Source organism: Lichenostomus cassidix, chromosome Z, assembly GCF_008360975.1.
Source record: "Lichenostomus cassidix isolate B80296 chromosome Z, HeHo_3.0, whole genome shotgun sequence".
Classification (NCBI taxonomy): Eukaryota; Metazoa; Chordata; class Aves; order Passeriformes; family Meliphagidae; genus Lichenostomus; species Lichenostomus cassidix.
Window position 1 is genome coordinate 43,430,604 of NC_139511.1, and position 12,919 is coordinate 43,443,522.

Genomic DNA, 12,919 nt, shown 5'->3' on the forward strand with positions numbered 1-12,919 from the left:
GAAAAGCTGTGTACTTTTTTTCTGATCGTAAACCCTGTGGCATATTTATGTGTGCACCTGCATTTAAGATGCCTGCCTATTTTCTTCTGCAATCTGTATGAGGTTCATACTTGGGGAAACACTTCTGCAAAAGCAAAACTGACGTGATTAACAAATATTCATGAGTACTATTTTTAATCTTCAGAAACTTCAGTGGATTCTAGGCTTCAAAGGATACATGCAGAAATAAAGAATTCCCTGAAAATTGATAATCTTGTAAGTATATATATTTTAAAACTGATTCATATGTCAAATTCCAGTAGGAAATACTTGGCCTATGTGCTTGTTTTTAATTAATACCCTGAAAATGAAAGGAATTTTTTCCATGTGAAAGATAACTGCTTCTTAAATGTGGTTACTGTGGGCAGTGAAAGATGAGTGTCAGCAACTGAAATCTGTTTTGTTTGAAAATAGTTTATAATAAATTATGTACCAGAAACATTCAGACAGAATTATGTCAAACAGAACATCAGATCAGCTTGCTGAGCCATGTGGAAACACCAGGACATTCTACTACATGGGTGTAGTAGTGGTTGACTTCCTAACACAAGAGATTAGTGCTCCAGTCCACTGACTCCGCTCACTGTTGAGGGAAATCTGCCACTTGTTGGGGATTCAGATTTGAAATGTTACTGACAGATATTTGAGGCTTTCTGGCCTGCAGGTTATCTCTGTTGGACACTGTGACCAGCACAGGTCTTTCTCGTGAGAACATTTTGCTGTGCTTTATAAACAAAGATAAAGTTTGGATGTTTTTGCAAACAGGGTCTCAAGACTTGGGCAGTTCAGGCCTGGCCAATTAGGCCTAGGGGGAGACCTGTGAGAAGTCTATATATATATGGAAATCAAAATAATAAACTCTCTCTTTTCTTGCCTAAGAACCTGGGTTTCTACTTCTCTGCTAGCGGCTCAACAGCGACAGGACACCAGTGATACAGTCAGGGGACACTTGGAAAGTATCAAGTGTGATTGTGTGACTCTGAGGGCAATGGCAAAGGTACAAAGACCCAGCCAGTGATCCCCTTATTGAGGAAAAAACTTGTGAAGGAATGGATAGGTGTGCTAGGAGGTGGCAGGATCCACCCAAAAGCAGTGCTGCCATGAGGCTTGCCAACCTGGTTAAAGAGCATCAAACTAGGAGTAGTAGCAGAGGAGGAAGTAGTGGAGCAGGGTGGCAATCAGATGTAAACAGATGTCCACAGGGTGATGTAAACTGACCTTGTAATCAACAGAATTCCCTTGTGAAAGAGGACTGAAGTGACATGACCACAAGCATCAGCACATGGAATGAAGAACTGCTGGCAGCCCAGCATAGTGAGGAAAACTCATAACTTTTCTGGAACATCAGCACAACTCTCTTAGGGGTGTTTCTGGTAGAGGTGGCTGTACACTAATGCATGTAGTGTGAGGAGCAACCATGGGGAACTGAACATACGTCTGCAGTTGCAGGGCTGTGGTTTCATTGGTATCAGAGATTTGGTGAGAAGCAAGGTGACCCTTGCCTTATATGTTTTGAGTCTCTTTAGGAAAGGTGAGTGCTGGGAAGACAAGATGAAGGATAACTTTATGTGAGAGACCAATTGAAACATGTGGAGCTTTGCAATGGGACAGTTGATAAGCCAACTGGGAGCTTATGAGTCAGGATGAGTGGGCAAACCAATATGAATGGCATCCTGAGAATATCTACTGCAGACCGCCTGCTCAGGGAGAAGTAGAGAATTAAGTCATCTTAAGAAAATTGGGAGACACCTCTGGTCCTAACTGGAAGCTTAAAACATCCTGGTATCTGCTGAAGGGACATGGGGATTACACAGCAATGCAGGAAGCTTCTGCAGTGTGATAATTGCCTAACATAGGTGATGAAGGAGCTGATAAGGCAAGACACTGTGTTAGACCTTATTCCTCTAGATGGCGAAGATTTGGTCAGGCATATGACGGTCAGGGGCAACCTTGGCTGCGGTAACTGTGATAGTGGAGTTCAGGGAGACAGCGACAGGGTGAAAAGGATCACAGTCCTGGACTCAGGAAAGCAGACTTTGATCTCTACAGGGATCTGCATGGAAGAAGCTCTTGAGAGACCATGCTGGAGAGAAGATAAGACCAGGAGATCTAGCTCACTTTAAGGGATTACCTTCTTCTCAATACTGATTCATCTGAAAGTCTAGGAAAATGTGGGCCTGCTGCTGAATGGGATAGGCCCTCTAGTGAAAAAGGAGATGGCTAAGATAACCGGTGTCATCTTGACCTCAGTTTGCTTGCACAGTTCTGTTCAGGAATGCTAGGTCTCTGAGACCATGGGAAAATTAAAACAAGAAAGCCTTGATGCTCAGAGGACAAAAATCAAATTAGAGAATATTTAGACAGACCTACAGAGATACAGAATAAACAGAAGCGTGCTGGGGGAGCAGGATGATGTCATTGTCCATCCACTCCATTTTATTTTTGAAAAGTCATGGTGATGAGGGGGTGGTTGCTGAGGACTGGAAGAAACCAAATGTCACCCTTATCTTGCAGAAGGGGGTTTTAGGTTACTGCAGGCCAGTCAATCTCACACCAATCCCTTGAAATATAACAGAACAAATCTTCCTGGAAATTTTTTCCAGTAATATGAAGTACAGTAAGAGCTCTGAGAGTTGTCTGCCTGGGTTAATGAAGATGAAATTATGCTTGACTAAAATGATGTCCTTTTGTGAGACAACTGGCTTGATGGATGAAGAAGTGGATATTGTTTATATTAAGATTAAAAAGGCTTTTGACACTGTTTCTCAGGGCAGCTTCAAAGACAAACTGATGAAGTCTGGACTAAAAAAGTGGATAGAAATGTGGATTGCAAACTGGCTGAACAGCAGGGCATGAAAGATTAATCAGTGGCAGAGTCCAGTTACAGGCCAGTCATTAGTAGTCAATACCATTAAAACATCTCATTAATGACTGGGATGATGATACAAACCATACCTATAGCAAGTTTGCGCATGATACAAAACTGAAATCAAAGATTTGATGGGAGTGTCGCCATCCAAAGACACTTGGACAGGGTGGAGAAATGGGCCAAGAGAAACTTCATCAACTTCAAGTTCTGTACCTGTGGAGCAATCATCCCATGCTCCAGCATGGGCTGGGGACTAAGTGGCTGAAAAGCAGCTTGTCAGAAAATGACCTGGGGATGTTGGTGGACACCAAACTTAGCAAGAGCCAATACGCTTTTGTGGCTAAAGTGGCCAGCAGCTTTCTGGGCTGCACTGGGGGGAGAGTTGCTGGAATGTGGGAGGAATGTGGTTGCCCTCTGCTTGGCACTGATGAAACAGTGGACTGTATTTTGGGCTCCCTAGAACAATAGAGACATGGACCTACTGTAGGATGCCGAATAAAGGCCATGGATGGAATTATGGCTTGGAGCATGTGTTGTAGAAGGGGAGGCCAAGAGAGCTGGGAGTGTTCAGTCTGGAGAAAATATGAAGCTAAGAAAATAAGAGTGTGATTGAAGGAGTATGGCAGCATGAGGAGCAGCAAGCCATTCCAGCTAGGGAAACACAGAGTCATTCTGGGTGTTGGAGGCAAGGTTCTGGTAGTGAGAGTGGGGGATTGTCTTGTGCTGGACAGAAGCAGTTCCAGCCTGCTCCAGTGGATAAACCACTGCAGGGCATGGCTGAGCCCCTCAGCTGGGATGGTGGTGCATCTGTGAAAACTTCTTAAACAGGGGGCAAAGCACGCTAGGCAGGGAAGGGGGGTGGGGAATCTATAAAGACAATTCTCTGTATCAACTACAGTCCACTTAAGGTTCTTTGCTGCCTTCTCAGTGGCAAATCACCTGTGAAAAATCATACATGGTAAAGGCTGACTACGGCGAACAGCTTCAAGTGTACTTCCACAACCACTAAAATCATGAGAGCAGCGTAAAGCTTGACCTTGTATGTTGGAAACAAAATTCTTTTTAAATGTCACAAGTTAGTGAAATATCATCTGCCTTTTATGAAAGTAGCAAAGAGACAACTGGTGTTAAATTCTTGTTGGCAAGTTTGACAATATAAATTGTCCTAAAATGAAGTACAGTAGTCAAATTAAGGATAATATGTTATCTTAAGAAAGATGTCACTGAGTGCAGAAGTTAAATTAGTATGGCTAATTAAAGATTACTAACATTCAGTCTTCAAATTAATTTGTTTATATACAGGATGTGAACAGGTGTATTGAGGCTCTTGATGAGCTTGCATCCCTTCAAGTCACAATGCAACAAGCTCAGAAACATACAGAGATGATTTTAACTCTCAAGAAGGTAAGATTTTTCAATGTTAGTTAAAGTATATGTTTTTTTAAATTGATACCAGCTTTACTACTGGAGTAACCTCTGTCCAGTTTGGATCCCTACAGATCAAGAATGATGCAGACAGACTGGAGAGGGCCTGGAGGAGGGCCAACAAGATGATCAGAGGACTGTCCTATAAGCAAAGATTAAAGAGTTTAGTTCTTTCCGTCTTGGAAAAGTCATCACATTATTCCAGCAGTTTAAAGGGCTACTGCAAAGAGAGGGTTGAGACTTTGTCTTCACAAGGAGACATATAGGGAAGATGAGGGGCAATGGGTACAAGTTGCACTGGGAAAGGTTTTATCTTGATACCAAAACACTTTTCTTTTTACAGCAAGAACAATTGTTTACTGTAACAACCTCCTCAGGGATGTGGTGGAGTTCCATCACTGGAGGTTTTCAAGATGTGATGGGACAGGGTGCTTGATAATGTGGTGCAGACTCCTGGGAAGGGTTGGACCCGGACATCTTTTGAGGTCCCTTGCTACCTGGCAGTTCTGTGTTTCTGTGACACTTGGATTGTGCGAAAGTCTGTGCTCTCATTTTAGGTTAAATTAAGAACTTCACCTAGCACATAGTGAAATTACACAGATATTTAAGTATCTAAGTGGAGTTTGTTTTATTACTTTGATTTCAGATACGGAAGTTTAAAATTAGCCAAGTTATCATGGAGAAGTCTACAATGCTATATAACAAGTTCAAGACCATGTTCCTGGTTGGGGAAGGAGATTCTGTTCTTTCCCAAGTACTAAATAAATCACTTGCTGAGCAGAAGCAGCATGAAGAAGCTAACAAAACCAAAGAACAGGGGAAGAAAGGAGCAAACAAAAAAATGGAAAAGGAAAAGGACCAAACAGGTAAGTCACTGTGGCTTTATTTTCTTGTCACATGAAAGACTTAGTCTCTGCTAATTTCTGAGGCAGCTTCAAAACATCCTTGATGTAGGAGATTTGCCAGTCTATAAAAACCTTTTCATATCTGAAGTTGTTTCATATCCGTATAGTTGTTACTGCTATAACTAACTTTCAGATTCAATGTAATGTTTGCTGTGGCCATTTTCCGTCAATTGGCTGAAGGAAAGGGTTTTTGCAAAAACTAAAGTTTTGGTAATTTTACTTCTGTAAATTATCTAACTTGATAATGTTACAGAATTAAAAGAAACCCCACAAAAAACCAACACCTACCTCCCTGCCTCAAAAAACCCAACAAAAAAACCCACAAAACCAAAAAAAAACCAAACAAAAAAAACAACAAACAAAAAGCCCCCCACCAAAAAAAAAAAAGAAACTAAAACCAAAAAAAGCCACCAAACAAGCAAACAAAAAACAAACACAAAAAGAAGTTAAATGTCAGGTAGAATAAGATACTACCATTGTTGCAGTTAAACCTTAGCCAGCAGCAAAGCCTCACACAGCCACTCATTCACTCCCCCACCAGCAGGGAGAGAATCAGAAGGGTAAAAGGAAGAAGAGTCAACTCTCATGGGTTGAGATTAAGGCAGTTTTATAGGGAAAGCAGAAGCTGTCCGCATAAAAGCAAAACAAGGAACTAACTCACTGCTTCCCATAGTCATTCAGGTGTTAGCCATCTCCAGGAGAGCAGGGCCCCATCACACATAACAGTGACTTGGGAAGACAAATGGCATCACTCAAGTATATCCCCCATCGTCCTTCCCCCCACTTTACATACTGAGCATGATGCCATATGGTCTGAAATGTTCCTTTGGTCAGTTTGGGTCACCTGTCTCTGCTGTGTCACCTCTCATGCACCCCCAACCTCCTCCCCAGTGTGGCAGCATGAAAAGCAGAAAAGGCCATGGCTTTTCTGACAGGGTAAATCCTGCTCAGCAATAACAAAAGCACGAATGCAAAGCACAGCCACTTACTCAGCACCATGAAGAAAATTACCTGTACCCCAGCCAAAACAAGCACAATCTTCTATTCCTCGAGTAGCCTTTTGGTACTTAGGCTTCTACCACCAAGAGAGAACTTGAAACTGCTTAATTTCTTGCATTAATCTTCCTGTATCATGCATGCTCTACCATGTGTAGCAGCAACTTTTAGCCATTTCTGTGCTACTTTCCTGATGCAACTTCAGTAGTTCAGCCTGACAGTAAAGAAATAATAATTTATGGCGGAAGAATGTACTTATGCACTTAGCAGTACAATGCCAAGTCAATCACAAGCGCTTGTACAGCATAATATCAAAAGCTTTCTATAGTAAGCATGCCCAATAATAACTTTAAATCCATACTAAAATATATATGCACATTTTTAAACAGAGGAACAAAATCAGACACACTGAAAAACTCTTGCAAATGAATTTAAATATGAAAATATAGAAGTTCTACCCATTTATTTAAACTATTTAGATCCTTTATCTCCACAAGCACCTCACACAAGTTACATTTACTTTGAAATTGCATCCTGGGAGCAAAATTGTGGTTTTTTTCAGAAAATAATTTAAAAGGTACACCACCCAGATCTAGACTAAACAAATTACTGTAACTGAGGTGATGAAGGATGCCAAGGATTCAAAACAACTGTAACAGAAATGTCACTATACTTTCAATTGCTAAGAAAGCAGAGACAATGATAAAATCCAACCCTTTTACGATGAGAGAATGTATGATGAACTAGAGGTTCCATACAGATCTTTTCCCAAACCAGTCATCAGCACAACTAATACTTTACCAAAGAAGCTACACTGAGAGGCTTCCTAGGCATAGTCTGGCTAGTGAAGCCACTCCAGATAAGGTTAACAAAACTTCAGCAGAACATAGTGAACTACCATATTGTTGCCCAGTCACATGGAAAATGGGAAGAAGTTCTATTAGAGTAGGAGGTATTTTATGGAAGTAGTTTTTTCTTTATTTGCTATAAAAGTAAATTCTTATCCTTACATGCTTTCATTTACCCTATTAAAAACTGAACTGCTGAACCCTATCTTTACAAAACGCAGTAATGCTGTAATTGATGGTACTTGACCTACAGCATCACATTATCTACTTTGTAACAAGGGAGTATAGCATTTATTGTTTTATCAAATTTCTCCTGTTGCCTTTCTGTTCAGAACTGATTCTGCACAAGTATAAACAGATAGGCTACTAGAATGTAATCTTTAAATGATCAAGTGTCCTTTTGAGTGTGTCTTAGCCTGTAAAAATACAGATGAGTAACATCTTGCATTTTTTTCTTATTGTAGCTCAGTAGTTTAATAGAGAAGTTCTTTTATACATGTGTAACTTCAAGTAAAATGGACCATCGGTTCAGACAGTGATGTTTCTCAGCAATTCACGCAAAATTCACTGGCCTGTAATGCCACAACTAAACATGTGGTCATCTTAGAAATTCTAAAATATGTTAAATATTCCTGTAATGACTTCACTAAATACACCTTCTAGCTGGTGCAATTTTCTTGCTTGAAAAATCCATGCAATCACTAAACACTTTTATTCTGTTTGTGCAATTGTTTCTTGTACTTTTATTATACATAATTTGTTGCAGTTGAGAGTAAATGAGATGTGATGGTTCTATTAATTTCCACAGTTAAAGTATCAAGAATCCCAAAAATTATCTGTCCTGGTTAGAGTGGTAAACAGAATTTACTGCTGAAATACATTCTCTCACTGCTCAACATACAAGCAAGCTTTAAGCCTATGATCTGTAGCCTAGCAAGCTCAGGAAGAACTTTAAATTGCGTGAAAAATACATACTGTTCCATTCCCAATGCTAGAACTATGGGATGAGGCACATTGCATGGAATTTTCAGAAGTTGAAGCTGTATCAATTACTGTCTTTTGTATTGTTTCAGCTGCCTGGGTATCAAGGTTAGGAGAAAACATTTATTATGTTTTGATTAAGGTAAAGAAATTGTGTGGGGCTATTATAATACAGTTCTATTGTCTGCAAGTGCCACTTTTCTGCTCTTTTGTTTTAAAGGTTCAAAGATTCTGAATGGAGGGTCTGAAGCCCAGGACACCAACCAATCACAACACAACGGAGATAATATTGAAGAAAAGAAAGATAGGCATGAAGTTGGCAGTAAGAAAAAGTGAGTTAATAAACTTACTGATCTGAGCATCTGTTCTGCTCTAGCTTAATGATGTAAGATAGAACAGAAGCAGATTGAAGTTACTTAACCATGCTGAGGTACTGTTTTCTTCACAGAGTTTTCTGTCATTTTTAGAGAATAACAGTGTGCAAATCTTCTGTTTAAGTTTTGAATGAATATTTTGAAAGTTATTTCACTCACTGCTGTGGTGGAGACTTTAAGAAAAAACATTACAGGATGTCCTCCTATTGGAGAAAATCATTACTTTGCCCTGTAAAAGGGCAAAGTAAAAGCTTTTTCCTGTGTTTTAGGCTATTAAGTTGGAAGCAAAGGAAAGCTGAACGAAGTCCTATAGAAACCAATGGGATTTTTTCCCTATTTTAAACTTTAAAATTTAAAAAAAAGAAATTAAATCATTAACTGTTTTGTGAATTCATGTATTGTCATCAATAGACAAGCCTCTTTTAATAATGTTCTACAGTTTGGCTATAGAATCACTCAAATGCAGGTAAACTGCAGGCTAGAACTTAGGCCTGTCAAATTCCAGAGCTCTGGCATGCTCTACAGAGGTGGATGCACTTAAAATTTCAAACAAGAAGCTGTAAGAATGCTTGAATTGGTCTGGTGTTAAGTATTTAAACCTCGGTCTCACTGAAGTATGCTGTTTTGTAAACAGAAACAAGAAGCAATAAATCTCTTATAGAAAGAGAAATACATAGTAGAGCTTAGTAACAAATGAGGAAAAGGCCCAGAATTATCCTAGAGATGAATTGTTTTGTTGAAGAACACTTTGTTTTCCCAAGAACTCTGCACCTCTCATTCAGGGATTGTTTTTGTTCAGGAGTATGTATTGTAGCAAGCTCCTTTCATCACTCTCTTCATACACATCAGGAGAAACTGCAGCTGCCTGGCATTCTTTTGGCTGTCTGCCAAGTTAAAGCTATACAAAAGAGGGGATTTTTGACTGTTATTTACAGAAAAGTAAACTTAAACACAACAAAACAAACACAACCCTTAAGATGAAAATTTATCTGGTATTTGCTGTGAGGCAGCCTCAGAAGTACTGAAGTGGATTTGGGAGTTTTCAACCAGTTATGCCAAGTACTCATTTGATCTGAACAAGCAGCATGCTACAGGAACATAGCACAGTCACAAGTGTAGGTTCTCATACAGGTTACACATTCTAGCACTCTGCTTAAAGAAGTGATTTGGCTAAATCACAGTGTGGTACTAACAAGGTGCAGCACTCAATTTACTTGGCATTAATAGCAAGGCAGCTCAGTAATAGTAGAATATACCTGGTCAAGTATTTAAAAATAAGCAACTACTAAACTGCTTGTCTAGGGTAGAATATTTTCATGGCCTGCTCTTTTCCTTGTTTTTCCTGTAGAACCTGACAAGACTTGGATTTTTGAGGGGCAGGAAGACAATCTCAGTCAGATTGTCCTTTATATTTATGATTTTAAAAATTAAGAATATTTGGGTGTGTGCATAACACCTCAATGGACATTTGTCAAAAGAAATGTAAGGCAGGTACTTCAGCTAATTATGCAGCATGTCTGGAAAAAGCTATTGAATGGAGAGTGTTTCAAAAAAGCATCTTTGAGGCAACACAGTTTCTATTTTAATACTTCAGTAATGGCAGATGTGTTTGTAAAACTTGCAAATACATCTTCCATGAAGGAGCTAGTGAAGGTGTCATGTTCTGCTAATAAACATTTATAGCAAGCATGTGTGGTGTTTGCTGTGGCCTTGAAGTCTACACCCCAACAATTTTTGACTTTCACAAAGAAAGAAACAAACCCACTTTACAAAAAATACTTTATGGCTACTTGCACACAGGGTCTGTGAACTTATTGTTGGCTAACAGCTATAAACAAGATTTTAAAATAAACCTCTTGCAAATACAGTGCAATAATATGTTGAGGAATGTGTCCACGTGTCTGAATTTAAGCAAGCTCCAGACTCTCCAGCATACAAACTTCTTTTCTTTCAGTATTTTTTGTACATTTTCATTTGCAGCATTTGGTTTCTTAGAAGTGAGTAACAACTAAACAAAATAAATTATGTCCAAAACATGTGTAGCTGACATTAAGCAAAGAGCTGGTAAATTCTTAAATCACAGGACTATATTCAGTTCTGAACATTTCTCCTTCTGATAGAGGGAAGAGATGTCCATACCTTTCTGAGGATGTAATTCAGAAATTTTGGAAGAAATTGTGTAACTTAATATTTCTGATCTGATTGGCACTTAAGGACATTTTTCAGTTTTCATTTTAAAAAAATACATACTGCTCCATGAGGTTACCTCAGTGTTCGGGGCATACAGTGGATTTCAGTGGCAGGGCATAATAAGGCATGTTCAGCCGGAGCATTTTTCCACCTAAACTGACATACAGTACAGATACAGAGTTCTGCCCTTCACAGCCCATCACATACATCAATAACGATGCTGCTCACTACCATCTTAGCTTCAGATTTCTGTACAGTGACCTGGAGTAAGCCTTGCTTGCTGCATTTGTACATGGTCAGTAACATCGCTTTATTTTGTTTCTAGGACATGTGGTGAAGAGAGAGAGCTTGAACAGCCAGCAGATGATTCTGCCTTTGAAAACAAATGACATCGCTGGAATTTTGTTGTTCGGGGTTTTTTTAATCACAAATTAAAGAGGATTGTTAAGTTTTGCATTTGAAATCTATAGACTGCTGAAATTCTAAATAATTTTATAAGCATAGTATTTTGAAGTTAAATTTTGTGGAATAAAAGCCCTTTAATCTTGTTTTAAAAGTATTTAAACACTTTTGCCAATAGTTATATCTAGTATTAACAAGTAACGCATTTCAAAAGATGAAAGTCTCAGTTAGAAGATGCTTACATGTTACAGGACTTAGAGTTGTAGTATATTTTTAACTCACTACTGTATGTTTGTCTAGTTAATAGTAGGAAAGAGTGTAAATACTTCTAACTCTCTAGTTGCTTCATTTGTATAAAATTTCCTCTCTTCCTCTGATACTGACCTCTGTTTGTGCTGTTTTTCAACTCTTGTTGGGGATGCTTTTCACTGTGTTTTGTAGGAGTTGAAAGCAGCATTTTTATAGCTGTTACAATGTTAATGTATGAGTATATTTCATTGTTTTTCAATAAGTTTAGTTATGTTATTGCAAAACGTGTTGTGCCAATTTACTGCAATGTGACTTTATGGTTTGCTTTTGGTATAGTAAGTATACTGAAAAGAAGTGTGGTGTTCTCACGAAACCTGTCAATGCAGAATGGTTGGAAAACATTGTCTTGAGCAATTTGTGGAATTAAAGAATTTAAACTGATAAAGAGATCCTTGTATAGACAGACCCATTCACAGGAACAAGAAGAGTCTGGTTTTAGTGCTGTTTTGATTTTACTGCTTTGGCATTAACTTGGGGACCTCTAACTTGAATTTTAACAGAAACAGTGGTAAAGCATTTTAATTCCTGGAGGCATGAGAGGGAACAGAACAGGTACAAACCTCTCTGAAGAGTGTTTCTTGAAACACAGATTTTGCCTGATACCAGAACTAGAACAACTTGTATGTGGTATTTGACAGATGGAGAGCCAGGTTAAAAACTAGTTTAAAAATCATAAGAATCCACACAGAACATGCTGAGTTGAAAAGGACCCACAGGGTTCATCAAAGTCCCAACTCCTGGCCCTGTGCAGGATAGCCCAAGACTCACACCATGTGCCTGAGAGCATTGTCCAAACACATCTTGAGCTCTGTCAGGCTGGTGCTGTGCCCACTTCCTGGGCAAGCCTGTTCAGTGCTCAGCCATCCTCTGGGGGAAGAACCTTTTGTGAATATACAACCTAAACCTCCCCTGATACAACTTCAGGCCATTCCCTTGGGTCCTGTCACTGGTCAACACAGAGAAAAGATGGCTGCTGCCTCTCCTCTTCCCCTTGTGGGGAAGCCATAAACGGCACTGAGGTCTCCCCTCGGTCTCTTCCAGGCTGAACAGACCAGGTGACCTTAGCTGCTTCTCATAAGGCCTTTCTCCATTCTCGTTGCCCTCCTTTGAACTCTAATAGTTTAATGTCTTTCTTATATTGTGGCACCCAAAGCTGCCCCCAGCACTGGAGAGCAGGACAATCCCCTCCGTTGCCCAGCTGGCCATGCTGTGCCTGATGCCCCCCAGGACACACTTGGCCCTCCTGGCTGCCAGGGCACTGCTGACTCCTATTCAGCTTTGCACTGACCAGGACCCCCAGGTCCCTTTCCGTGGCACTGCTTTCCAGCATCTCATTCCCCAGTCTCTCTGTACATCCAGGGCTGCCCATCCCAGGTGCAGAATCCAGCACTTTCCCCTGTTGAACTTCATATGGTTGGTGATTGCCCAGCCCTCCCACTTTATGAAGGTCTCTCTGCAGGGTCTCTCTGTCCTCCAGGGAGTCAACAGCTTTGCTCAATTTTGTATCATCTGCAAACCTGCTGAGTATCCCTTCCAGTCCTGCATCCAAGGAATTTATGAAGCTGTTGAAGAGCACAGGGC

At 39.9% G+C, this 12,919-nt stretch overlaps 1 protein-coding gene across 4 annotated transcripts in view; it reads left to right on the forward strand.

The window, feature by feature from the left end:
* PSIP1 (PC4 and SRSF1 interacting protein 1) overlaps window positions 1–11,723 on the forward strand; it is a 36,690-nt gene extending 24,967 nt beyond the window's left edge. For all 4 annotated transcript variants that reach the window (XM_085042366.1, XM_085042368.1, XM_085042365.1 and 1 more), the window contains 5 exons: window positions 185–255; window positions 4,211–4,312; window positions 4,980–5,199; window positions 8,284–8,395; window positions 10,953–11,723. In XM_085042366.1, the coding sequence (XP_084898492.1) occupies window positions 185–255; window positions 4,211–4,312; window positions 4,980–5,199; window positions 8,284–8,395; window positions 10,953–11,016 (569 nt within the window). In that variant the 3' untranslated portion in view covers window positions 11,017–11,723. The remainder of the gene's footprint in view (window positions 1–184; window positions 256–4,210; window positions 4,313–4,979; window positions 5,200–8,283; window positions 8,396–10,952) is intronic.
* Window positions 11,724–12,919: the final 1,196 nt, after the last annotated feature.